Source organism: Alternaria metachromatica (genome assembly GCF_023757995.1).
Source record: "Alternaria metachromatica strain BMP 0045 chromosome Unknown scaffold_4, whole genome shotgun sequence".
In the NCBI taxonomy this organism is placed as follows: domain Eukaryota; kingdom Fungi; phylum Ascomycota; class Dothideomycetes; order Pleosporales; family Pleosporaceae; genus Alternaria; species Alternaria metachromatica.
Window position 1 is genome coordinate 1807201 of NW_026055495.1, and position 25302 is coordinate 1832502.

General features: G+C 52.1%; 9 protein-coding genes across 9 annotated transcripts; 7 read left to right on the top strand and 2 right to left on the bottom strand.

The window, feature by feature from the left end:
* Positions 1-435: 435 nt before the first annotated feature.
* J4E83_002921 (uncharacterized protein) lies at positions 436-2205 on the top strand (the record flags this gene model as incomplete). Its single annotated transcript, XM_049329862.1, has 1 exon — positions 436-2205. One exon carries the CDS (start codon positions 436-438, stop codon positions 2203-2205), a length of 1770 nt encoding a protein of 589 aa, XP_049191541.1.
* A 549-nt stretch (positions 2206-2754) lies between these two features.
* Positions 2755-4590, bottom strand: J4E83_002922 (uncharacterized protein; the record flags this gene model as incomplete). The annotated part of the gene is made up of 3 exons (XM_049329863.1): positions 2755-3408; positions 3528-3617; positions 3838-4590. The coding sequence occupies 3 exons, from the start codon at positions 4588-4590 to the stop codon at positions 2755-2757; spliced, it is 1497 nt and encodes a 498-aa protein (XP_049191542.1).
* Positions 4591-5560: 970 nt separating this feature from the next.
* On the bottom strand, positions 5561-7044 carry J4E83_002923 (uncharacterized protein; the record flags this gene model as incomplete). Its single annotated transcript, XM_049329864.1, has 4 exons — positions 5561-6234; positions 6554-6808; positions 6878-6947; positions 6997-7044. The coding sequence occupies 4 exons, from the start codon at positions 7042-7044 to the stop codon at positions 5561-5563; spliced, it is 1047 nt and encodes a 348-aa protein (XP_049191543.1).
* A 433-nt stretch (positions 7045-7477) lies between these two features.
* On the top strand, positions 7478-8359 carry J4E83_002924 (uncharacterized protein; the record flags this gene model as incomplete). Its single annotated transcript, XM_049329865.1, has 2 exons — positions 7478-7531; positions 7718-8359. 2 exons carry the CDS (start codon positions 7478-7480, stop codon positions 8357-8359), a joined length of 696 nt encoding a protein of 231 aa, XP_049191544.1.
* A 1764-nt stretch (positions 8360-10123) lies between these two features.
* J4E83_002925 (uncharacterized protein) lies at positions 10124-11005 on the top strand (the record flags this gene model as incomplete). Its single annotated transcript, XM_049329866.1, has 2 exons — positions 10124-10130; positions 10173-11005. 2 exons carry the CDS (start codon positions 10124-10126, stop codon positions 11003-11005), a joined length of 840 nt encoding a protein of 279 aa, XP_049191545.1.
* A 1357-nt stretch (positions 11006-12362) lies between these two features.
* J4E83_002926 (uncharacterized protein) lies at positions 12363-13600 on the top strand (the record flags this gene model as incomplete). The annotated part of the gene is made up of 2 exons (XM_049329867.1): positions 12363-12368; positions 12494-13600. The coding sequence occupies 2 exons, from the start codon at positions 12363-12365 to the stop codon at positions 13598-13600; spliced, it is 1113 nt and encodes a 370-aa protein (XP_049191546.1).
* A 1760-nt stretch (positions 13601-15360) lies between these two features.
* On the top strand, positions 15361-16952 carry J4E83_002927 (uncharacterized protein; the record flags this gene model as incomplete). Its single annotated transcript, XM_049329868.1, has 2 exons — positions 15361-15366; positions 15444-16952. The coding sequence occupies 2 exons, from the start codon at positions 15361-15363 to the stop codon at positions 16950-16952; spliced, it is 1515 nt and encodes a 504-aa protein (XP_049191547.1).
* A 4832-nt stretch (positions 16953-21784) lies between these two features.
* J4E83_002928 (uncharacterized protein) lies at positions 21785-22627 on the top strand (the record flags this gene model as incomplete). The annotated part of the gene is made up of 1 exon (XM_049329869.1): positions 21785-22627. The coding sequence occupies one exon, from the start codon at positions 21785-21787 to the stop codon at positions 22625-22627; it is 843 nt and encodes a 280-aa protein (XP_049191548.1).
* Positions 22628-22860: 233 nt separating this feature from the next.
* On the top strand, positions 22861-24089 carry J4E83_002929 (uncharacterized protein; the record flags this gene model as incomplete). Its single annotated transcript, XM_049329870.1, has 2 exons — positions 22861-22867; positions 23356-24089. The coding sequence occupies 2 exons, from the start codon at positions 22861-22863 to the stop codon at positions 24087-24089; spliced, it is 741 nt and encodes a 246-aa protein (XP_049191549.1).
* Positions 24090-25302: the final 1213 nt, after the last annotated feature.

Sequence of the window (25302 nt, forward strand, 5' to 3'; positions counted from 1 at the left end):
AGCGACTGCGGGTGGCACAGAACCACGCCTTCTCAATTCCGTCGCCAAGCTGACGACCCAGTTTTCATGTGGATTACATGTCGCGACCCGTGCCGTGGAGAAGGTATGAGCAAGAAACCGCCACGCCTGCGATGCACGTCTGATCCTGCCAGTCGGTGTCTTTACCTCTTCGAGTGTTGCTCGCCACAAAATGAGTGAATAGCCAGATAGATACACGAGACATCTTATCGGCTTACGGTGGTCTCGATCTCTTTGTAGTATCTTTGGTTCCTTTATCTTCTCCTGCAGTCTCGGTGCTGAGGCTCTGCATGCTCTTTCCGCTGCACGCCGTTTCGACCTCTTTATAGCCGTCTGCCTCCAGCACTGTTACTTTCGTTCTTAGATCAGCGAGTACCCAACATCTGTTAGCCGGCCAACGTTACCCCACGACAGGCAATGTCAAACGACCCCGAAGTCGAGCATAAAACGGCTCTTAGCCAAGTTCGCAATGCTCCTCACGAAAGTTCACATGGATCGGAGAAAGACGCAGAATATCTTAGCAACACCCCAGATGGCGACAACACGGTCGACACCAACTTCCAGGCTGGTGTTCAAGACATCGAGGCTGTGACGCTCTCCTGGACCACCGGAGCGCTGGTGACTGCCTACATCCTCATATGGCTGGTCTACTTCATCCAGGGTTTAGTGTCACAAATCAGCGGCGCCTTGATACCCTACGTTACCTCTTCTTTCGCCCTTCACTCCCTCACCCCTACCACCAGCGTCCTCAGCTCTGTCATCGGAGGTGTGACGAATCTCAGCATAGCCAAGGTCCTGGACGTTTTTGGCCGCCCACAAGGATTTCTGCTCTGCTCTATACTCGCCACTGTCGGGCTTGTTATGTCGGCTGCTTGCAACAACGTTGAGGCATACGCTGCGTCGCAGATCTTCTATACCGTCGGCATCAATGGTGTTGGATACAGTCTGAGCGTGTTTGTCGCAGACACGACATCCTTGCGCCACCGAGGTCTTATCCAAGCTCTGGCTGCCTCGTCTGCTTTGATCACCGCCTGGCTGGGCGGACCAATCTCTACGGCATTTCTCAACGGAGCCGGTTGGCGTTGGGCCTTTGGCATGGAAAGCATTCTCGTCCCGGCGGTCACCCTTCCTCTGTTTGGCCTTTTCACTTACCACTACTTCAAGGCGAAGAAGCAGGGTCTGGTACCTCAGCGGTCGAGTGGACGTACATTCTGGGAGTCGTTCAAATACTACATGCGCGAATTCGACGCCGTTGGTCTTTTCACGCTATCTACTGGATTCGCCTTCTTCCTTCTGCCCTTCAACCTCTACACTCTGCAAGCCAAGGGATGGGACTCCCCCATGATCATCTGCTTTCTCGTCTTCGGCATCGTCTTATTGATCCTGTTCGGAATTTGGGAGCGATTCTATGCTGAGATCTGCTTCATCCCCTGGAACCTACTTCTGGATCGCACTGTCGCTGGAGCGTGCCTCCTGTCCTTTGCTCTCTTCTTCAGCTACATGTGCTGGAGTGCGTACTTCACCTCCATCCTGCAAGTCGTCAATAACCTTAGCGTTACGCATGCCAGCTACATCATGTCGACCTACAGCGTTGGTGGCTACATCTTTGCTGCCCTTGTCGGCGGCTTCATATCCTATACTGGACGGTTCAAACCAGTTACTCTTTTCTTCTCACTCCCTATGGTGGTGCTCGGAACCGCACTACTCATCCACTTCAATCAGCCCACGGACAAGATCGGTTATATCGTCATGTGCCAGATCTTTGCCGCGTTTGGTGGTGGTGTGATGACGATCACAGCCGAGATTGCCATCCTGGCCGCAGTCAAGGAGCAACAATACTTTGCTGTCGCCATCGCTCTGGTTTCAATGTGTGGAAGTGTTGGTGCAGCCATTGGACTAACGGTCTCCTCTGCAATTTGGCAAGACGTGGTTCCCAAGAAGCTCATGGAGTACCTCCCGGCGGAAGAACTTCCAAACTTCTTGATGATTTACGCGGACATCACGACTCAGCTGTCGTACCCAGTTGGATCACCCACTCGCCTGGCCGTACAAAGGGCTTACGGAGATGCACAAAGATATCTGTTCATCGCAGGTACTGCTGCATGGATCATCGGTATAGCTGGCGTGCTCATGTGGCGAAACATCGACGTTATTGGCATGAAGCAGACAAAGGGCCGTGTATTTTAAGCTACATCAACATCTCGAGACAGCTCCTTTCGGAAAGCGGAACATTTTTCTTCCAGTTTTTGGGTCTTGAAAGCAAACGAGCCGAGACCTGCAGTACCTGAATCACCATGCATTGGAAACATCTCTTCAACTCTTGTTACATTGGCGAGTCGCCTGTATACTTTGTATTATCGTAACCTCTTCCCATCGTTGATGTATTCTTGCGCGCTTGCCAGAAAAAAACGCCAGATGCATGATATGCAAACTCCTGAAATCCTCCCAAGTTCTTCCTATATATACATCACACATGCTTTCCATAACTCCCTCCCCTTTATTACCCTACCAATGATCCGAGAAGCCTCAGCAATGCATGCCATAGTTCGAAAACGCTTGCGACGGGTCAATAATGATGGAATCGTCCAAATTCGTGAAAGCCAACAACTCCGAATTAATGTCGTAGGCGCCAGAATCATCGAATGTAAGATCAAGACTTTGCTGTGTTTGTAGCGGGGTCATGAAGTTGCTGCGGTCGTTAGTATTATGGCTTACATAGGTTTATTCAGTCATCACTTACGGATCCCAGTTGCCCCATAACTGAGCGATCATCTCATCATCGAGATGAACCTGCCCACTCGACCCATTCGCGTCTCCGTTGTTCTGTTGAGCCTGGCCAGTGATACCTAGGTCTGCGAGACGTAATGGAGTTTCCTCAGTTACCATTTTGGTAAAGCCTATCTGCTCCATACCACGTGTGAGCTCCACCAGCTTCTCGATATGCGCGCTATACCGGGATGTTCTGGTGTGTGCGTAGGCAAGGATGAAGATCATGATCAGCCGTAGAATACATGTGCTATCAAAGGCCGTCAAGCTCGATAGTGTGCCATCGTTTGCCATTTGTGTCAGTATCGAGATGCTCTTTTGTGCGGCGTCAATGCACATCTTGCCCATCCGCTCGAACCATATCCTCTTGCTCGAAGCCAGCGTCCCATGCTTGATGACGAGGTACAGAAGGAACGGCCGCGTGAGGAGTATCGTGGTGCTCCAATATTGGAGATGCAAGATTGCAACCGCACGTCGGTGCGTGGGAGGCGCGGGTACGTCGTATTTGAGGTGTGGCGGCATCTGGCGATACCACTTTTGCAGCAGCAGAAGGGAGTTAGATACGGTTGAGAAGGATATCGAGTTGGCCGAGCGTTCCATGTAGACCGACTGTATGATCTCACGCTTCAAGCGACAGAGAGACACCGATGTCGCCATCCATGATAGCGGGGTATGGAGTCCGGGATATAGTATCTCATAACCGTTAGTATGGACGCGTTATGAATGGGCGATTCTAGACTTACCTGCTCTGAAGGCATGGGCGTAGTAACCTTCGTAAACCGCTCATCTATGACCGTCGGACTCCCGCCTCGCGAAGATAGTTCCTGGTCGAGCTGAAACAGTGTCCACCAGATTCTGCGATTTTGCTCTCGCTCCAATGTAGTTCCGGACTCAGCCAATTGGTCACGATGTAAACCTAGAGAAAACGCCATCTGAACGCTAGCGCCCATATACAGATAAGCGCTGACCCTGGAGCAAAGGTTCTCCATCGCGATGCTCTGAGCAATGGTCAGCCATGCCGAACACAGTGTCAACAATGCAAAATGTACATACCATTGTAGCCATTGCACGTATACTATCGACATCGGCCTCATCATATACTGCCGGAATAAGTTGTTTTGCAAGTGTAATGTAGTCCTCCGATGTTTTCGGGTCCAACGCAGCTGGCCAATCCGGTGGCGGAGAGTTACCGTTGGGGCCTACATAGTTTGCTGCGCCAATGGCGAACATAGTGTACAAACAGCACATCCAAGAGCTTGATGAGCGCGGTGCCGACTCGGAGTATGTATTTTCTATCCGTCGGAGCAGGGTTTCCACTGGGTATAGCCAGTACGTGCAATGGACATCCTCTAGAAACCGGGAGATGTAGACGTCGCACAACTCTCGACCGGGAAGGTAGTAGCTCTCTTCAAAACCAGGAGAATTCGAAGGCGAGGAGCCTGGTAGAGTAGGCGGATATGAGCCCACTTTGGGGCCTGGGATGATCGACGGGTCTTTCCTTTGCATACCCAAAGTGGCCACAGCAGCATTAAAAGGTATTTCACTGTGAGCGCCAACGTATCGAAATTTCCCTCTTGAATCTTTCATCATGCAGCCCAACGGCTCATGCAGTTCCTGTACGTCTTGTTCCTCGCCATCATCAACACTCTCTGCATCCTCAGGTGACTCTTGGTCATTACTGAAGAGGCCTTCAGTATGCTGGACAGGCTCCGCATTAAACGTGCCTTCCTTGATAGCTTTGGCGATGGTTCGCAGAGATTGCAGGTTGAGCTCATGTCCAGGGAAGAAATGTTCGAGGATGCGCATAGAACATTGGTATTCTTCCTCGGTAACATGGTAATAAGGCCTTTTCCTTCTTGGGGTAGCGATTGTGCACACCGCGCCTGTGCGTGCGCAGTAACGACATGGTCCCGGGACTTAAGATTGTCAGCTTGTGTCATTGTCGGCACGATCGTACTACCGGTGGGAGAAACCCCATACCAGGATCAATACACTAGAGGTAGTCATTAGTTTCTTGGCACTGATTGACGCGGAGATGCCTTAAGCTACCTTTGTCTTCCTACTGCGACACCGATCACAGCTGCTGTGGACACGATGGGCGTTCGGAGCTCTGCTGGATGGGGGTGCCGAAACTCGTGGCGGGGCGACGGCCGCGTACTCGGCCATATTTATCCGACACCCTCGACAGCCCGGCCGAGTGAGATGACACTAGCGGCGATACGAAAATTTCATTCGGCAGGCTTGCAGCAGTTCGTGGAGAAGTCATGGAGCATCGAGCCCGCTGCAGTTGAGGATAAAGGAAAAGGGATCCCATTTCTAGCGGGGGATCTGCTGGGGCATTGAGCCCGCGCAAGGCCACCCTGCAGAACCTGCCGGTCGGCTAATCAAAATCTATAGCGAACACAGAATAGCGCTGTAGAGACGGCAAATCATGTCGCAGCCGATCGTGTCATGTCGCAATATTTAAGATATCTTAATCAAGACGCTCTTTGTTTCCAGAAAGTTGTTCAAGGAATACAGAGGCTCGCCTTCGCGTCCTGAACCTGATGACTTGTAACCACCGAAGGGCATGTCTACGCCGGTAACTAAGCGTCGTCGAGTCAGCGAATGCATCACTCACAATCCAGTTGAATGCATATTGCTTACCTGGTGAGGTGCAGTTGACGCCGACCGTACCAGCTTCAAGCCCTGTTGCGAAGCGCATCGCGCGATCGATGTTTTTGGTGTACACTGACGCATATAGTCCGTACCTAGACAGAATTAGTCAATGTTTGTTTCAGCTTGGCCACGCTAGGGACCGTGAGACGAACTCTGTTGCATTAGCCTTTGCGAGCACCTCGTCTTCAGTCTTGAAGACATTGATGTTGACAACTGGGCCAAAGATCTCTTCTTTCATGATCTTTGCGTCCTCTGGCGTGTTCTTGAATATGGTAGGCTCAATGTAATAGCCTTCGCGTCCCGATGGAGCGCCGCCACCAGTGAGGAGTTCGCCGCCGGATTGCTTTCCCGATTCCAAATATTGTAACACAGTCTTGTGTTGCGCCTCATCAGCTTGTGGGCCGTGGTTGACGCCATTCTCACGCGCATCGAGGGGGTCACCCATCTTGACCTCTTTTTCGAAGTTTTGCTTGAAGAGCTCGATGTACTTGTCGGCAACCGTATCTTGGACGTAAATGCGCGAGTTGGCCATGCAGACTTGACCACTGTTCCACTGGATGCTGTGAGCCGTTTCCTTCACGGCCTTTTCCAGATCGGCATCCTCGAAGATGACTGCTGGAGACTTGCCTCCAAGTTCGAGGAATACTTGCTTCATGTTAGACTTTGCGGCGGCTGCCTGGATCAATCGTCCCGTGCGACTTGAGCCTGTGAACGACAATGCTCGCACATCCATGTGATGGCTCAAGATGGATCCGCTAACATTGCCGAAGCCGGTGATGATGTTGATCACACCTGGAGGGAAGCCAGCCTGCTGCACCAGAGTGGCGATTTTTGCGGACTACTATCGTCAGTCTATTGCAGGAGTGTGGAGAGAATGACGTACAGTCAACGGAGCCTTTTCAGAACTCTTCAAAACCACAGTATTCCCAACAATGAGAGCCGGTGCTAACTTGTTGGCCAAAAACAACAATGGGACGTTCCAGGGAATAATGCCAGCTACAACACCGTAAGGTTGACGCAGCGTCATGTTGACATATCCCGGAGTCTGGACGCTCGTGGTACCTGGTCAATGTTAGTAGCCTGCTGCAGAACTCCCACTCAATCATCTTACCCTGCACACTGTATCCAGCTTCTGCATAACGATCCCACTTCGCCGCAGAAGCATAGGCATCGAAGAACTCGCCTATTGGGCGACCCATAGAGCTTGCTTCTAAAGCGGCCAACTCATCGTTGTTCTCTCGGATCAGACTAGCCAACTTCTTGAAGTATTGGCCTCTTTGGTCTGGAGTCAATTTTGACCAAGCAGGAAAAGCAGCTTTTGCTGCAGCAACAGCATTGTCGGTGTCTTGCTCAGATGCCTCGTGAACTATAACGATCGTAAGTCTGTTTTCTCCGAAGTTGGTCGCAAGCTCTTGCGTTGACATTCCAGACTCACCTTTTGCTACGAGCTTCAATGTGGCGGGGTTGATAATGTCAAACGTCTTCCCATTTGATGATTCAACGAACTATAAAGTAGTTAGCGGAGGCATAATCAATTGATTTAAGAGAACCAACCTCTCCATTGATAAAGAGACGCGTCTCGATTTTTTCCGGTAGACCCATTTTGATGGCAGAAGTTCTAGAGCAAGTATATGCAAGCGTCCCTTGATAAGGGTTCAAAGGATTGTGGCAGCGTATGCTATCTCTTCCGTGGGGATAGGTGCGGTAAATTTGGAGAAGCAGCGAGGCTGTGGCACGGCGTTGCTTCGATGACCCCACCTCGGTGCCGTCTTGCTCCACACGTTCTCAAAATGACCCGCCGGAAATATCAGCCCGCGGCTTCAGACATGTCGCGTCCATATCACCGCCAATATAGGCGAGCCCATTCGCGGAGCCCTCGCAAGAATTCCACCCTTGCTGCGAATCTCACGTGGTTGGGGAATAGTTCCCTGTATCGCTGACAACTTGGTGTTAGACTGATAATGATAAGAAGCGGCGTAGGGCCTCAGCGATCGGTTGAGTTGCACTTTCATAACCTTTCCGAGACCCCGACATCATGGGTAGCGAGATTGAGCAATTGAAGGCTATGGTGGGGAAGCTTCAGGCGGAGGTAACGCGTTTGAGCGGTATGTGCTTAGTCAGCTATCGATTAGCTTCCTGCGGCCTGCTAAGGGAACACCAGATCAGGAGGACATTCGCAAGCTTCAGTACACTTACGGGTACTATCTCGATAAGTGTCTGTACAAAGAGGTTAGTAGAGCGAAGAAACTACCTGACTAGAAGCTCATCTTAATAGGTCGCCAACCTCTACTCCGATCACCCAGACACATGCGTTGAGTTCCTCGGAGGCCGATACAATGGCAAGGAGGGCGTCAAGAGACTCTACATCGGTCGCTTCGCGAATGCCTTCGTAGCCGGACGCAATGGCCCTGTGCATGGTTTTCTTCTCGACCACCCACAGATGCAGGGCATAGTCGACGTCAACGCCGATGGCACGCGAGCCAAAGGTCGCTTCCGCAGCATGATGTCAGCCGGTACCCACGATAGCATCAAAGATACACACCCTCGCGGCCTAGTACAATGGTGGGAAGGTGGCATATACGAGAACGAATACATCAAAGAAGATGGGGCATGGAAGATCTTCAGGTTGAAGTACTTCCCTTTCTGGCACGCGACCTTCGAAAAGGGGTGGGCGCACACCAAGCCGAACTATGTACCCTTCCTCTCGAAAACGTACCCGGAGGATCCAAATGGGCCAGACGTTCTTTGTGATCGTCCGATGCTCTGGCCTGACACGCGCGTCGTGCCATTCCACTACAATCACCCTGTCACTGGTGAGCAAGTCGCCGACGATGATCTTAGAGCTCCACACTTTGGTCAGGATGCTTCAACAAGCGCTCCTCCACTCGTGCTGAGCAAACCAGAATCTGATTCGTGAAGGACTGCTTAGCTTGGAATGTCGAATAACTTTATGACCATAACTCGCGCTGCATGTGTCGATATGGCGCATGAAGATGTAGCCCTTCTTTGCTATAATGCGATTGGAATGACTTGAATTTTCGAACGAATAATGTTACATCTTTCGTGCTCGCACCAACTCGTTAGTGGCGTTTGTGGAGTCGTACAAGTACAACGCGGCCACGGCTTCAGATCTCTTTGCATCCTACTCTATGCAGTCTAACAGGTGTATTGGAAGCTCAAAGTTACATCGCTAATGATGCGCAGCAAGCCCCAGACATAGAGCACGTGTACGCGACCAAAGTAGCCACGCAAGCCTTCACAGTCACCACCAGTTGATCAGCGTTATAGCCAGTTTTCCCGGAAAAGCATCCCTCTTAGCGGGTCGGAGACGGAGCAAGGCGACCTATCATCCCCGAGTCAGCTGCGTGCTATGATCTGTCATAGCTATAATCGGACGAGAAACTCTCAGTCCAGCGCTACGGCTATGTCCGTGTCCAAAAGTGTAGATTCGTCCCATTTCCAGGGTTCAATGCTGTGTCGGACCAATAGTCCCGCTTGCGATCCCGCGCGGTCGCATCAATCCGGGCACAACAACCCCTGTAATCATCCCCAACTACCCCGCAAATCCACCTCCCCACATCCATACTCGTAACCTTTGAGGACGGCAGTACGTCTGGTAGCAGACCAATGCGTCTCCTTGCCAGAACGAAGCATTGTAATATGAGGGACACTTTGTATTAGAGCACGTTGATGCCAGGCGGGAGAGCACAGCACGTACGCGATGGCACACATATTCTCTCTCGCGAACCCTGCCCCATCAGCGTATCATGGAGGGAGCCGATCGGATGACCAAGTCAAGTTCCCAGATAGTGGCTTCTTCCAAGGCTTCAACAAACCATCGCGCCTCGAAGCCGACATCTTTGAGCTCGAGACGACTGGCACAGTGAGTATGCCGTCCTGTAGAGATAGACCGCGGAAGCTCAGTCCTTTCAGATACCCAAAGATGTAAACGGAACTTTTTTCCGTATACAGCCAGATCATCGCTTCCCACCCTTATACGAGGAGGACATACACTTCAACGGCGATGGTTCGGTTTCAGCATTTCGTTTCGAGAACGGTCACGTCGACTACAGGCAGCGATATGTACATACCGACCGGTTCAAGGCGGAAACGAAGGCGCGCAAATCTCTACTTGGCCGATACAGAAACCCATATACCGATAATGAGATGGTGAAAGGTATTATAAGAACAGCTTCCAATACTAACATCATCTTTTGGCGCGGGGTGCTGCTAGCCATCAAGGAAGACGGCCCACCTTTCGCTATGGATCCAGTCACACTAGGGACCATTGGCCGATATGACTTCGACGGTCAAGTACAATCTCCAACATTTACTGCGCACCCCAAATTCGATCCAGACACTGGAGAAATGATATGCTATGGCTATGAAGCTGGAGGCAATGGGTACGATGCCAGTTGTGACATCGTAGTATACACGATCGACAGAGATGGGAAGAAGACTGAGGAATGCTGGTACAAAGCACCGTTCTGTGGGATGATACACGATTGCGCAATCACGAAGAACTACTTGATCTTGCCACTTACGCCAATCAAGGTCAACGCCGAAAGACTCAAGAAAGGCGGCAATCACTTTGCTTGGGATCCAGATGAAGACCAGTGGTACGGCATAGTCCCTCGTCGGAACGGAAAGCCAGAAGATGTTGTCTGGCTACGTGCGGACAATGGTGTGTATACCACTTACGATATGTTGACATGCGCTGACGATCTCAGGCTTTCATGGCCACGTCGCTGGCTCCTACGAAGACTCCTCAGGAAACATCGTTGTCGACCTCACCATAGCTTCAGACAACGTCTTCTTCTTCTTCCCACCAGACAGCCAAGCAGACACACCCACGACGTTACTCCAACGCAACAAGCTGGTCTCTGATACTTACCGCTGGGTCTTCGATCCCAAAACTCCAACCAACACACGGGTACAACCTCATAAACTTTTTGGTATCAACGGCGAGTTCTCCCGCATCGACGATAGAGTTCTAACGAAAAGGTACAACCACTTCTGGCAATGTAACATCGACCCGAGCAAACCGTATGACTTCCCCAAATGTGGCCCGCCAGCCGGTGGACTCTTCAACGTCTTGGGACACTACGAGTGGGACACGGGGAAGAAGGATACCTTTTGGGCAGGACCGACATGTACATTCCAAGAGCCTGTATTCGTCCCGAAGGCCTCGTCTTCTCCATCAGACTTCGTGGAAGGCGAGGGATACATCATGGCTTTGCTCAATCATCTCGACGTCTTGCGCAACGACATCCTCATCTTTGATGCGCAGAACCTCTCCCAGGGTCCGCTGGCTGTCATTCATCTACCTGTCAAGCTGCGCCTGGGTCTGCATGGTAATTTCATCGAGCAGAAAGACATTGATGAATGGGCCGAGAAGCGCAAGGAGGGCGGTGAGGTTGGGCCGGCGGTACCGGCGAAGGAGATGTTGCCGTGGCAGAAGAAGATGGCAGAGGAGGAAGGCCTTGGAGTTGCAGTGCCAGTACCAGAGAAGGACTTTCTCAATGGGTCGAACGGTGCGATTGGACTCAACGGTAATGATTAGTCGGTGGGGCTTAAGTGACAAAGAGAAACTGCTAATGCAAACCGATCTCGATAGTGCTCTTGTAGTTGTCTCCCCTATTTGAACGGTGCAATTACTGGAATTCTGTTAAACATGATCGTTTGGGTGTATAGGAATAGCAAGCACAAACTGCTTGCTTCAAATTAGTACAGGTACTATTCAATACTCACTTCCAAGTCACACAAGAGCTTCTGCACGGTTCCACTCCCACCCTTTTAGCAGCCTTACGGACTGGAAAAGATGAGTTCTAAGCTCCGACCACAATTCATTGACTCCTCAAGAAATTACTGGGGTCAATGGGGTGCACAGACATCATGCCCTCTTTCCTACCATTCTAGTGATGGGCCCGCCTCTAGTACTAAGGTGGCGGTGAAAGCACCCACCCCTTATATAAACCAGCTCATTTCCATGACCACGGGCCCATTATCTCCAGTCCGGCTGGTCAACTGAATACCGACTTACCAAAATCTCAATTTGAGCACGCCCGTTTACCCACGAAGCAAGATCAAGGACGAACCAGAAATCCCTATCAGACCGAACTCAATCATGGCCGATCAATCCTTGCCAGGAGGAATTCTGTACACAACTCCAGCTCCGTCCTCCAACATGAATCACAAGGCCTTGCGCAAAGCTCGAAAGTCCGCGGGAAGGGTAGCTAAGGGCAGAGTGTGTGTAGTCAACGAGCAGGAAGCTTGCGCCGGAGAATCCCCATCTATCGATACGCGGCCGATCGAAGATACGGTCCAGTACGAGTGTTGCATCTGTGGAGATGACTTCATGTTTTCCGAAGGAGTCGCTCACTGTACAGAACACTTCATGTGCAACGACTGCGTCGTCGACGCCTACAACGCTGCCCTCGCAGACACTGAAGCCTTTCCAGCCCGGTGCTGTACTCCACTTCCACGTCGTCTTGTAGAACACTTGCTGAGCCCAGAGGTCCTCGAGACCTACTCACTCAAGGCGCAAGAATACTACACACCACGCGCCATTCGCGTGTATTGTGTCAATGAGCGGTGTCGCTCATTCATCCCGAGATCTCATGTGGACAACAGCCACGCTTTCTCCACAGTGGCGCACTGCGGATGCGGGACTAACACCTGCGTCGGATGCCAGCATGAGTGGGAAGGTCAAGAGCACAGGTGTAAAGTGTCAGACGAGCCAGGAATGCGGCCGAAGTGGATGCCTGAGTACTCGAGCAGCTGTCGCGCAAAGTCATGTCCAAATTGCCGGGTCTGGATGGAGCACAAAGAAGCTTGCAACCATATGACCTGTCCTTACTGTCGTCATGATTTCTGCTTCGTTTGCCTACTACCTTGGACCAACGAAGGCTTCCATCAGGATGAAGGTTGCCCGTCTTACGGAGATCCAGTCGAGGGGTATGATGAACAGGGGTACGAGCTTGGTGCTCGCGGCCTGCATCGAGACAGTGGTTATAGCCGCGCAGGACTCAATCGACTTGGCCAGCGACAGCTAAGCCACGCCATTAGGCAGAATGACGCAGCTTATGATGGTGATGACTATAACGATCCTGACTTTGATGATCATCGCTACGATGATGAGTTGGATGATGATATAGATTATGGCGACGAATGGGGTTACGAAGATGATGAACCGGAGTACGACGAGGATGATGCAACAGAAGAAGATACGTCTGATGATGAGATTGAGATCGACCGAACAGATCCGGCGCAAGTGGTCCACGACCCCGAGGATGAAGCCGAGCAAGATGGTCAAACTCATAACGTTGACGACGATCAATCTGAGCTGAGCTGGATCGACGGGCCTCAGAATGATTTCAGCGAAGACGGCGAAGTAGACGCAGCGCAGAGCGAGGCTGACGTAGCTGCTCCTGCAGACGATGTCGTTCCAGTCGCGACAACAATTATAACTCTACCAGATCCAGCACCACCACGCCCACGGCCGTCACCGCCATCAGATATGGCTCGACAAGAGATTCGTCTGCGCCGACGCGTCCCAATTCTGGCCCCGAAACCACACGACGCTAGCGTCATCTTCGACGGCGGTACTCCGAGCTTCCTGCAGCTCAACTGTATCCACTCGTGGCGACGCAAGATGCTCTATGCGACAGAGTATAGCTACTCGCGCTGCAAAGGATGTAGATATCGTGCGAATAGTTGGACAAACTTCTGCTCTATCTGCGGGCTGGTCGCTTGTGATTGGTGCTCACAAAGCTTCCGCTACCGATGCTTGGCCGAGTGGGAGTGCGCGGCGAGTATGGTGGATGTCTTCGTCTGGGCAGAGAAGGGTGTCGTACCGTTCAAGACTGAGCGTCGTCGAAAGGTGAAGAAGGTGGAGGACGAGATTTGGGCGGATCGCGACGAAGACATGCTGGGTCTCGCGAGACTAATCAAGGTTTTTGAAGCCCAGCTGTCAGAGCTACAGCCTTTTCTATACTATGGTTTTGGAATTAGTTCGTTGTTCGAAGAGCTGGAGCTGGAGATGCGGAAGGAGTACTGGGCTGTTACGGAGGAGGATGTGGGTATACCTGGGCTCACCATGACGTTCGACCTGGCGAGTAACTTCTTTGCACCATTGCGCTGGGACGAATCGACATAGCCACGTGCAGCGAAAGAGTCCGGTAGTGCAAGAATGATTGAATCACTACCGAGATCTGCAATAACACAAAGCAATAATTTCGTGTGAACCTGTAGACGCCCAACAGAACATCGAGGTTCGCGTAGATGTGACGCGCAGTGATGACGTCATAGCGTGGCATTTTCGCGCGTCACCATCTCGGGGCCGTCTTCCGACCTCCTCCCATCCGAGATCAACACGACAGCAGCTACCTAAAGACCCGCTGGAATTTACTAGCCATCAAACAATTTTCCATCTCACTCCTTGCTTTCATTTGCACTACCTTCTGTCTCATTTCGTTGCGTTCATGTGCATCGTCCAATTGTCCAGCTTTATGCCTGCCATGTTCCTTCCTTCTGACAGATCGGTGACGTGGACTCTTTCTTCACCGGGTGAGAGTCGTGGGCGTATTGTCACATCTAGTTGAGGGCACCAGTTTCGTGCTCTTGACACACTCTCGCGTAGCTCTCTTCTTCAACACACTGCATGAAGCAGTAGAATCAACGAAAAAAGGGTGGGTAATCATCCTCCGCTTCGTCAGTACGAGCCCCCAACACAGCTCGCACCTAGGCTCTCGTGAGACCTCCGTTCGTACATCTCCGCCGTTGTATTGGCCCGGGGGTCGGGTAATCTATTGGGGGGTTATGTGTTCGCAAAAGCAAGAGTTGGGGGCTTACTATATGTCAACATGCGCATCGGAGCGCGTTGGGATGCGCCGTTCGATCGTCAGCAAGAGCCCCAACACGCTCTCGCCTAGGTCTCGAGACCTTCGTGTGGTACCGTCACTCACGTCCGTCTCGCGGTTATTGAACGTCCTCGCCCAGTTGGGTGCTCAAGGTCCAGCCCAAGGAACGTAGTTCCAAGAACTCTTGCGCCAGATGAGCGGCCAAGCGCACGTTTCTTCCGTTCGGTCCGTGGCTACCCATACCACCCGCACGAGGAGCCCGCTCTCACAGATGTCGGCAAGAACCCGTCATACAGCGTAGCGGGCCCTTTGTCCACATGGTATGACCATCAGGTCTGGGGGCAGCATGATGGGCCTCGTAGGACGGTTCGACTTACACCGTAAACGGCGCGATCCATCCATGTGAGCGAAGGTTTCGGAACAAAAGAGGTACTCAGAAGTACCGAAGAGAAGTGGGAAGGTGGGCGGAGGGGAGGAAAGAAAGGACAGTCAGGAGGGAGGGATAGTCTGTTCTTATTGCAGCCTGTCGGACCCCGGCGGCCGTATTGGCTCGTGCTCCACCACGTCCGTCAGGTATTTTGATCACGTTATTCACTTGCACCGCGAAGGGTGCCTAGACGCACAGACGTACTGAAATTTCTTCCTCTACTTGGCGTGCTCTACGTTCTTTGAACCACTGACACCGAGATCGTACCTTATCCCCCTTACTGAATACCCGCCATGGCTCCCGGCCACGATCAATCGATCAAGTCCAACAAGCGCCGCAGATCTCACTCGCCAAGTACCGACGACAAGAAGAAGCAGACGCAGACGCAGAAGCGGACGGCGGAAACCACATCGACAAGGCGACATGACACTCGCAAGGTTGCAGAAAACGCCCCAGAAAAAAACGCCGCCTCCAGGACCAAGGCAAGGAAGGCAAGGCGCGCGGCAGCGAGGGATAGGCTCACTCGTAGTACGGCTCGCTCCGGCAAAGCGTTGGCCGCCCCTCCAGTAACTACACTGTATGCGACCGCCATAGATCTTCCCGATGAACTGATTATGATGATGTTTGACTATGTACGTACTCCCTGTCATTCGCTCAAACTCATTCGTAACGTGACTGGCGCTCCAGCAGAGTGTTGAAGCTAACTTGGGTAGTGCGGAAAGGAGAGTCAAGTGCAACTGTCCATGACCTGCAAGGCAATGCACCGAGTTGGAACGGACGCACGATTCCGGGACATCGACATCGTGGTCGGCCGGATAACGTCCAAGATGACTCCCACTCAATTCTCGACTGTTCTCGGAAACTTGCGTTTCACTCGGCATCTCCGGATCACTGTAATGGACACCGATCGTGGAACAAGCCTCTTCAAGCGTCTTCTCACCCGTCTGGAGAAGCTCAGCCCGGTGTCGCTACGCTTCGTGGGTTCTCTCAATTACAAGTCGTACATCGGACTATACAGCCTTCTCACCAGCAAGGAGCGTGGCAAGATACTCAGATCTAAACTTCGCAACCTTGATCTTCCAATGCGACCGCTTCGCGAAACTTGTCGACCTGGTCATAGCAACTCGGGGCCTTTCAAAGACGGTGGCATCTTCAACCACTCGGCTATTATCCGGTTCCAATCAGACAAGCAACTAGAAAAGCCCTTGGCTAGGGAGATCAGCGTCGTAGGAGATCACGATCCCAGCCAGCAACTAGATTCCGGCACCCCGCATAGTGTGGCGCAAAATGTCATCCAGATGATGGGTATCCAGACTCGAAGTATCGATGAGCTGGTGGTTATTGGCCGACATACGGCTAGGGACGTCCCGGCCTATTATCTTCAGAACCCTTTCGATAACTTCGGTCTCCACTTGCCTTCGAAGCCGTTCGGGCTCAGAGAGCTGAGTCTTGTTGACCTCGATTTCCGGCAACTAACGCCTGCCATTTTTACTTCATTCAGCATCACGACTCTTTGCACTCTTCAGGTCAAGCAATGCTGCTGGTTGAAGAAGCTTTTCGAGCACCTGATGAGCTCAAAAGACCCTCTTCATCTTCATACAGTCAAGATCAATATATACAGCTATGGAGAGTATCTCCAGCCAGATGAAGCTTTCGGATTCGCCAAGTTCTGCAAGTCATTTTCGACTTTGAAGAAGGTCGAGATAGAAGCTGGTGCAGATTGGCAAACTGACTTTGACGCACATATTCTCAGTTCACACAGCGAACTCGAAGAGTGTTTCCTGAGTCTCGGCAAACCATCACTAGACATGGCGACGATCGAGATTCTCCAGGAGAACCACAAGAACCTCAAGGTGTTGGGTTTCAGGTGCCAAGAGATAGCGGCATCTTTGGAGCGAGGTCGTTTGTTACAAGAAGGTGTGAAGAAGATTGATGTTCTGGCTGCTGAATTGCCGCTGTTCAAGAAGTTGGAGGAGTGGCAGCTGATCTGCGATCCTCCTCGCTCCAAAGACGTTTTGGGTAGTTTCAAGACCATTGCGATGGAGACTCACCAGCGCGTCGCGGCTGCCTTTGGCACACGTCCACTCAACATCAACACCATTTCGATCCTTGCTCGAGACATCTTCTACACCCCAGATGAGGTTGACACTGGGAAGATACCTCACATGCATAGGTTTCATTTCTCAAATGTGGCAGCAGAGGCTGGGGGTATTCGGCGTTGAAAGAAGGGACAAAGACCGGTTACAGCATGCGGTGAGAGCTCCAGAGATTAAGTTGGCGTTCGTGAAGCAGAGGTGTGTGGAGGGCCTCCCGGAAGTGCTGCAGGTAGATGGAACAGCAGGATATACATGGACGTTGATGATGACAGGTAGTATGTCAGATATAGGAATCACACATTGCACATACACATCTTAGCGCCTGATCAATGGTTACACACCAGATCAGATGGAGTGGCCCGCAGCTGTAGGGTGTCAAGTCGCACGCGAGTACGAACCTTGATCGACGCCCTGGATGGGTGGACTCTGGGCTCGAATGGGAAGTTCGTGTCGTGGGCGCTTTATCTTTGTGTAGTACGTGTGATCTGGGGCACCACCTAATTCGCCACGTAGTATAGGATGTTGCGAACTCGTTGCCACTTGCGCTGCTTGTCGAGCATGTTGTTGGAATGTATGTGGGGTCTGGTTCTCCGACGTGTTCGTAGTCAGCGAGCAAACTAGTCAGATAGGGGCCTGTATCTGCGCACGATACTCCTTGTGACTCTCTTGGCCGGCTCTGTTGTGGGAGACATGGTAGAGAAGAAGAGACTTCATACTGGTGGTGTGGAAATGGGAGAGGTCTGTGGGACGCGCATGGAGACGAGAGCACTGGAAAGGATCCATATTGTGACGACTGGGTCTCTTGCGGAAACGATCCGTAGTCCGAAGACAAAATGGCTTTGGCGAATTTTGGGTCTGGAAACGGCGGAGGCATTAGGTCATTTCGACATAATGGCGTGGACGGTGGAACGACAGAGGAGGCGCCTTGAGAAGATGTCTGCATCTGGATCGGGTCGCTCTTGTGTCCAGTCTCCCTCCTCTTCGCGTTGACGTCTCTTCTGGGGTAGGGCGTAGACGAGTCTACTCTGGCACGTTTGCAGCTGGTGTCTTCCACCTGCGCGACTTCAGCATCTTCTAATATTCTCTTTTGGCTCATACTGCTGCGCCGATGATGATGTTGTTCTCGATAAAGGACTAGAGTGGATGCCGAAGCAGAGTCTGTAATGCCGTAGTGCTGGTGGTGCTATACTGAGAGTCGTCTGAGGGGTGGGGAAGACGCCGAGTCCCATCCCTTTGTCTACGATATCTAGTGACGATCCGTCCGCTCTACGAGGTTATCCTACGGTATGACTTTCCTCCTCGTCTGATTGCCCTGCAATTTTACATGGCCAAACATCCTTCTTTGCATGGAAAAGGTGCGTGGCGATATCTTGGTTGATCCGCCTCATTCCCTGACACTGCAGTGGTGCGAAGCAGCGCCGCGGGCGTTGCTCCACTTCTGAACTCCCTATGTCCCCATCCAACCAAGTCCCGCATCAGCCCGTTGCCCGGTTTCAAGCTGGGATCACCATGGGTGTCCATCCCCTGGCCTGTACAAACTAATACGCCATATCGTCCCAACGTCTAGCCCTAGTTTATACCCATTTTGGTTATACCATAACTACAGCGCCCGCAATGTGCCCTTTCTTCGCTCCTAACCCATCGTCGTCGAGTTTCGCACTGGCGGTAGCCGGCTAACCGCGTCATCCGCCACGCATGAGTTTCTCCTGGTGCAGGACGGTACCGCCATACCTCCTCTCTTGGAGTACCTTTTCTGTTCCTATAACATCAGCCCCATGCGCTAGAGCTTAACTATGTACTATCGTTGTCAAATTTCTTGATTATTATCATATTGTAGATAACTTGTCTATTAAAACCTAAACTTCTTGCATTATTAGGGCATTTAAAGGTTAAACTGTAGAGGTGAGCTGCAGTCTACATTAGTATTAGAACAGAAACTGGCAAAATTCCAACGTAATGTAGACTCTTGGCTGCTTACATCCATCACCCTCTAGACATGGATGTTCCTGAATGCGTTACTTCATATTCATACTTCTTTACTCGCCGGACCGATCAAGAGTCCATGTCCGCTCCCAATTTAATACCCACCGACACTGGATATACCACCTTTCCTTGCACCTTTTCCTCAATGTCCATCAATATCAGGTCAATCGGTGCCATGTACCCGATGTTTGTTGTTTTGTTACCCCCTATAGCGAGGCCAACAATGCACGCCTCGTTGTCGTGACGTTCTTCATTAAGGAGGATGAGAGAACCTGAATCCCCTGGGGATATAAAAGGGGCTCCGTCTCGCATCGTCGATACTATGGAGTGGCAGAGTACCGGTTTGAAGGTGTCGGTCTTCCCACCTGTGTTGTCGATTTCCTTACATGCATGTACGCTGGTGTTGAGTATGGATGTTGCACGGTTGACGACTCCCCTTGTCCACCCTGAAGTCCTACCGATCTTGACGACCTCATAGCTTCTATCTTGTTGTATCGAACCCCATTCGGATATCTCCGAATCTGATGCAGAGTGCCGGTGATCAATTGAACGCGGAGTCTTTGATACCGCCAAGCGAGGTGCGTCTATCGAGAATAGGGACCAGTCAATGTCCCACTCCAGGGCTGGGCCCTCGGTTGTATCGTTGGTACTGCGGCTTTGTTCCGTCCAATTCTCATGCTGCTTCGCTGTGTACCTGGGATGAGGACGAGAGGTTTTTGCTGAGCTTGCCCATGTTGTTCCTGCAACGTTGGATGCCTCTTCCACCCGCTTAAGCTCTTTGCGCTCTTCTTCTCTTTCTTCTCGCCGTTGCAGCCTTTTGGACCGATGGCTCTCGGATTGTACAGCTTTATGCTTCGAACTTGCGTCGCGGAGATATCTGTTGTGTTTGTTGATTATGAGTTTGCGTCTTCGGACGTACCGGGTCTTGTCGCGATCTGATGGTACTACTACGGTGACCGAGCCGCAAGAAGCTTCCCTCAGATGAGGCGGTTGCACTGGCTTCTCGTCACCTCCCCGTAGTACGTGGAAGTTAGTTAGACCGACTTGGGTGGCGGGAGTAGGCAGTCCAGGGAACTCAATCTTCAGGAATCCACCGACGCTTCCTGACGGGCCTCCCTTCACTCCTACAGATGTACCAGGGTGGATGTCAGTAGAGAAATGCGAGGGACGGCAGAGTTCCTCGTCTTCGGACTCATTCGCGATACCCTTGGGTTTCTCCAGTTCCTTGCTTGCGAAGTCCGCCTCTTCCTCTACTTCGGGGGAAAGATCCGACATCTCCGCCTCTTCGGTATCTCCCACAGCATCCGCCAGATCGATCCTACTGCGCTGTCCGTACAGGAGCTCTACCTCCAGCTTGTGGTCAAAGAGAACGCTGATTCTCGCTATAATCTGGTCCCAGACATCTGCGTCTGCGTCTGATGCTGTGATGACGATAGTAGGTTTTAGACCGTCGGTGGATTTTCCAAGGTTCACACAGTCAAGGCTCAGCCACTTCCTATTCGCGATCGTACGGAGAAGGGTTCGTCTCTTGCTCGCCCAATGATGCGCTATCTCTGCCGCCGTCGGTCCTTGTAATGCTGTGACTGTGAAGCTCTCGCCGACCACTCGGTCGATAGCTTCGATCGAAGCGTCTATGTTGTTGGATAGGATATACTGAGCGATTTCTTGGACTGCAGAGGCGCAGCGCTGGTACTGGCGCGGCTCTCCGAGATCCGTATAGAACACGATCGTTCGGTGGGAGGTGGCCAGTTCTGTAGGCCTTGTCCGCGCGACGTATCGAACAGGACCGAGAGTGCTGACGCTATGAGTAGCTAAGATTTTGCTGATCGCAGGTTGGTGGGCGACCATGTGTTTGGTGGTCGTTGGCAGACTTTGCAGTGGCAGGCTTCGCAGCCTGGGCCAACCGAGTCGCCAGGCGCATCTTGTATCAATCTTTGGCTCCATGATCGGTATATCTCCTGCAGAAGCAAAAGGTAAATGTAGAGAGAGACGTGCAGTCTCTATTAAGAAAGAGGGCGCACTGTGTGCAGTGTTCTCAGATCGTGAACGTTTGTGGGAGGAGAAACACGGTCGGTTAACGGGCGTTTGGAAGACATTATTGAATGAATGTTCTTCGTTGGTGTGGCTACTGATCCGCTGGATGTAAGCGGTAATCCGTCGTACCCTGGTTGACGTTCACAATTTGTCTAAACCCAGCGCAGGATCTATGACGTCACCCACGCTCAGAACAGCGCTAAACCGCAAGGGTCTCTCTCCACTAACTTGAAGACTCCAACCTACCTACAACTCTCCGTATTCAAGTACCACATATCCCAATGCTTAGGATGTTTGTGCTCGCACCAGATCTTCAGCTCCCCGGCTACTGCAGTCTTTAGTCGTCTAACTGCTGCAGCGCGCAGGCATTGCAGGCATTGCAGGCATCGCAGGCATCGCAAGCATCGCGCTCGTTGCTGTGGCCAATTTGGCTTAACTTGCGCGCTGCAGCACGATGTATTGCATTACAACTATCAGGTAAACAAGAAAGAGGCTCTCTTTGCTAGCTGTCGTCCTTGTGGCAGTTTTCATGGCGTTTAATAGACAACTAACACTGTAAAGGCATCCACTCGGGTCGCCAATGCACCCCCAGCATACCTACCTCACTGTGAAGCGGACTCTGTCTTGCTAAGCTCTACGGAACATGATGCCTCTGGTCTGCAGCCAGACAGACGCTCTCTACCTGGCACCATGTGGGTGAGATGGGATCCCATGCCCAGTACGGCTCGTCGTCCCCGAACGCGACTTCCTCCAACGCACCGCCCCGCAAATTTGCGCCTGCGCAGCTTCCTCGAACAGAAAGACATGGCGCACAATCAATTCCAAAATGCGGGGCCACAGCATATTGAGAGTGTTTTCGCTGCGCTTTCGTTGCCCTTCTGCTCTTCTCTTCCGCGTTGTCTTTGTCCAGTCCTGGCTTTGCCCACTCCATTCAGCCCAGCATGTCTCACTACCAGAGCCGACGAGAGCGCCTTGAGATTGATGTCATGAATCGGATCTTACGAGAGCCGGACTACCAACCCTTCCTGAGGGAGGAGGTAAACGCCGCCAACAAGTTCAGAGCCACGCGGGCCTACCAGACACACAGAGAAGCATACGACAAGAAGAACAGCACACCCGCTGCCTCTACGTCCAAGCCTGATGAGACTACGCCAGCTCAGCATGAAGTTGGTGACGGAAAGAATCCCCTAGCATCCCAGACACCGCCCGCCTCTACGCCGAAGCCTAGTGAGACTACGCCAGCTCAGCACGAAGCTGGTGACGGAAAGAAGCCTCTAGCACCTAAGACACCGCCCTCCTCTACGCCGAAGCCTAGTAAGACTCCGAGAACTGAGCATAAAGCCGGCGACGAACAGGAACCTCTAGCAGAATTCGTTACAAGGAAGTCGCCGATCACCACCACCGCGACCTTCACCACCGCAGCGCCCATACCAACCGCAGCTCCTATCTCAGCCGCTGCCAACATCGCTACACTAGTGCCCACTGCCACCGTCGTACCCGCCTCTGCAGCGTCGCCCATCACTGCACTGGCGCCTATCACCGAACCTACTATAACACCTAGCGTACAGGGCCAGACCGAGTGCTCTCCTCCTCCGAACATCGATAACGACGAAGAATACAGCACCGCCATCCCAGCGACCATCACCGCACCTACTATAACACCTGGCGTACAGATCCAGCATAACTGCTCTCCTCCTCCGAACAGCGATAACCACGAAGGATATAGCACCGCCATCCCGTTCAGTCAGAGCAGCGCGCAGCCCCCAGAGCCAGAGTCTCGGTAAAAGGTGAAGCTGACTGTCGACTTGTCGCAGCCACCAAGCCAGTCGGACATCAAGGCAATGCAGATTACCAAGGCAACAGATTTGGACAAGGCATCCGCCTACATTCTGGAACCGACTACCAGTATGAAGACGTGTCCACACGCCGGAATGCTGCGCGACATCATCCTCATCGCGATGCAGCTATACGAAGAGTCCGACAGGACTATCCCCTTAAGATTCATCCCACTACAACCATGGCTTGTGAGCGTCAGCTCAATTATCGAGATGTCCAGTTCGAGCGCTTGGTTTTCCGCAACTACAGTCGACTTCCTCGTTGAAAGCTGCGGGAGTCAAGACGAGGTACGTCTTGATTATGCGAAGTGCATGTGCGATACATACTGACTTCACTCTGCAGTTTTCTTCTGACGTGGTGTACATCGCCACAGACCAGCCAATCTACATGGAAACCATTGGGAAGTCGACCAACACTGAGAGACGCCCGGACATCGCCGCGGTCATTTGACAAGCTCCACCGCCCGATTTTGTCATTCCCGAACTGGACACAGCATTGTCGTTCGTCTTCGCTTGGAACCCCAACAGCGACCATTGGCTTGTGGTACACGCAATGGGAAAACTAGTGGGACAAGGAACAATAGGGACCTACGACACATGTCGCCGGCACCGAACCGCGCGCAAGTATTAGACGGAGTTCAGGCCGTTTCTTGAGCTGGTGGCGCTCACCCACCCAGCATCCCGGTTTGCAATGATCCAGTGGAAGTCGGCGGCGGTTATTTACAAGGACACTGTCGTCCAACAACAGGCGAATGACTGTGGGGCATATACAGCATGGAACCTGAGGATGATACTCGCCAAGAAGCGGCCCGCGAAGTCGGCCTCGGACGCCAAAAGTCTTGCTGTCGCACTACGACAGGAGTTCCTGACCGAAGCGCATAGCATCATCACCAGCGGTGGTCTAGCCTACCGCTGCAGACAGGAAGTCTTACAGGCGTACATCGAGGGTTCAGCGGGCGATGCAGCAGAGGACAAGGGCAAGCCCTCGGGCGTTAAGAGCGATGGAAAGGGTGTTGAGGGTAAGGGTGTGGGGGTCAAGAGCAAGGCTTCGAGTGTCAGGAGCAAGGCTTCGGGTGTCAAGAGCAAGGCTTCGGGTGCTAAGAGTAATGGAATGGATGTTAAGGGGAAGGCTTCGGGTATGGACAGCGATGATGATCCGCCCAACATCAACAGCCTCATCGACGTCATGAGCGAGGACGCAATGGGTGAAGGCGATGACTTGGATTATGACACGGACAGCAGCGACGGTTTCGCCGGGGACGCGTTCACTGCACAGAAAACCGAAGATCTGGCATGGCACGACCATCATGATAAAATACTCAAGCTCAAATCAGGCAGTATCACCAAATCTATGGCTTCGGTAATCATTCTCGGAAACAGACAGCACGGCATGCCCAATCTCCGATTCTAGCGAAGACTGAGACGGCGCGCCTCTGTGAGAGGATTCACACGCTGGTCGCAAATGATCAATTTCCCAACTTCACTCCTTGCCAGCGTCAAACCTGATGGTACAATCGTCTATAGGGAATTTGCCAAACGTGCTGAACGCGTTTTTCCCCTCTATTCACGTCTTCCAGGAGACTGTTCTGCGAGTATCCTGCCGGTGGATTTTGAGGCATACTCTATTAAAGATAGCGATTCTCCCAGCGCCATCGCTGCAGAGACGATTTTCGGGACAGACGTTCATCTCTGCGAACCCACCACCGACTTGACACGAATCTACGACGTCGTTTTCTGCTGCTTCCGACGGCTCCCAGAGCCAAAGGACAGCAATCTTGCCGACGCTTCCATCCTCCAAAACGATGACCACGGAGTGACAGCACGACTTCGCGACCTGTACAACACTTGGGAGACATAGTTTAACAGTCTGGATACCCCCCACGAGGAGATGTACTCCGACGGCGCTCTCGCCATGACAGAGTCCCGCCCCGTATGGCTCCAACTCGTAACAGGCCATGTGTCATCTCCATTACCGCTTTTAGACCCCGAGGGTTACGCAGCCCGAGTCGCATTCTACTACGAGACACATCGACAGGTTGTCCATCACCTACAGGCCCTTGCTCAACGGCGGATTCGAGTATTGTTCCTGTTTCACGGCGTAGATGGAGCAACGATCAACAACGATTCATGGAGTGGCGACTTTGCGCAGGCTGTTCATACACAAGACTGGCGGAACATGCCGCACGCCTTATATGAGAAAAAAACTGAACAGGTCTGGGGGCTACATCAACATTAAAACACGCAAAGTAGGTGATCTAATGTCGATATAGACTCCAGGGTGTTCAGACTTTTCCTAGGTTGACGTGCGTATGTGATGAATACACGGGCGCTCTGTCAGCTTATACCAAACAGGTCTGCAGACTACATTACGATAAAAACATGCAACGTGAGCGACCTGACGTCGATGTAGGCTCCAGGATGTTCAGGATTTTCCAAGGTTCACGTAGTTTCGTGATTTGCCAACGAGGAGATTGACTAAACGTACTCCTAGCAATACCAAATTCGTCATTTCAGATCTACCGATTAAGATCGGGTTTGTTGCAACATATCTCGGATGAGGAAAAACCTGAACAGGCCTGCAGCCTACATGAAGATAGGAACACCCAAATCAGGCGACCTGGAGG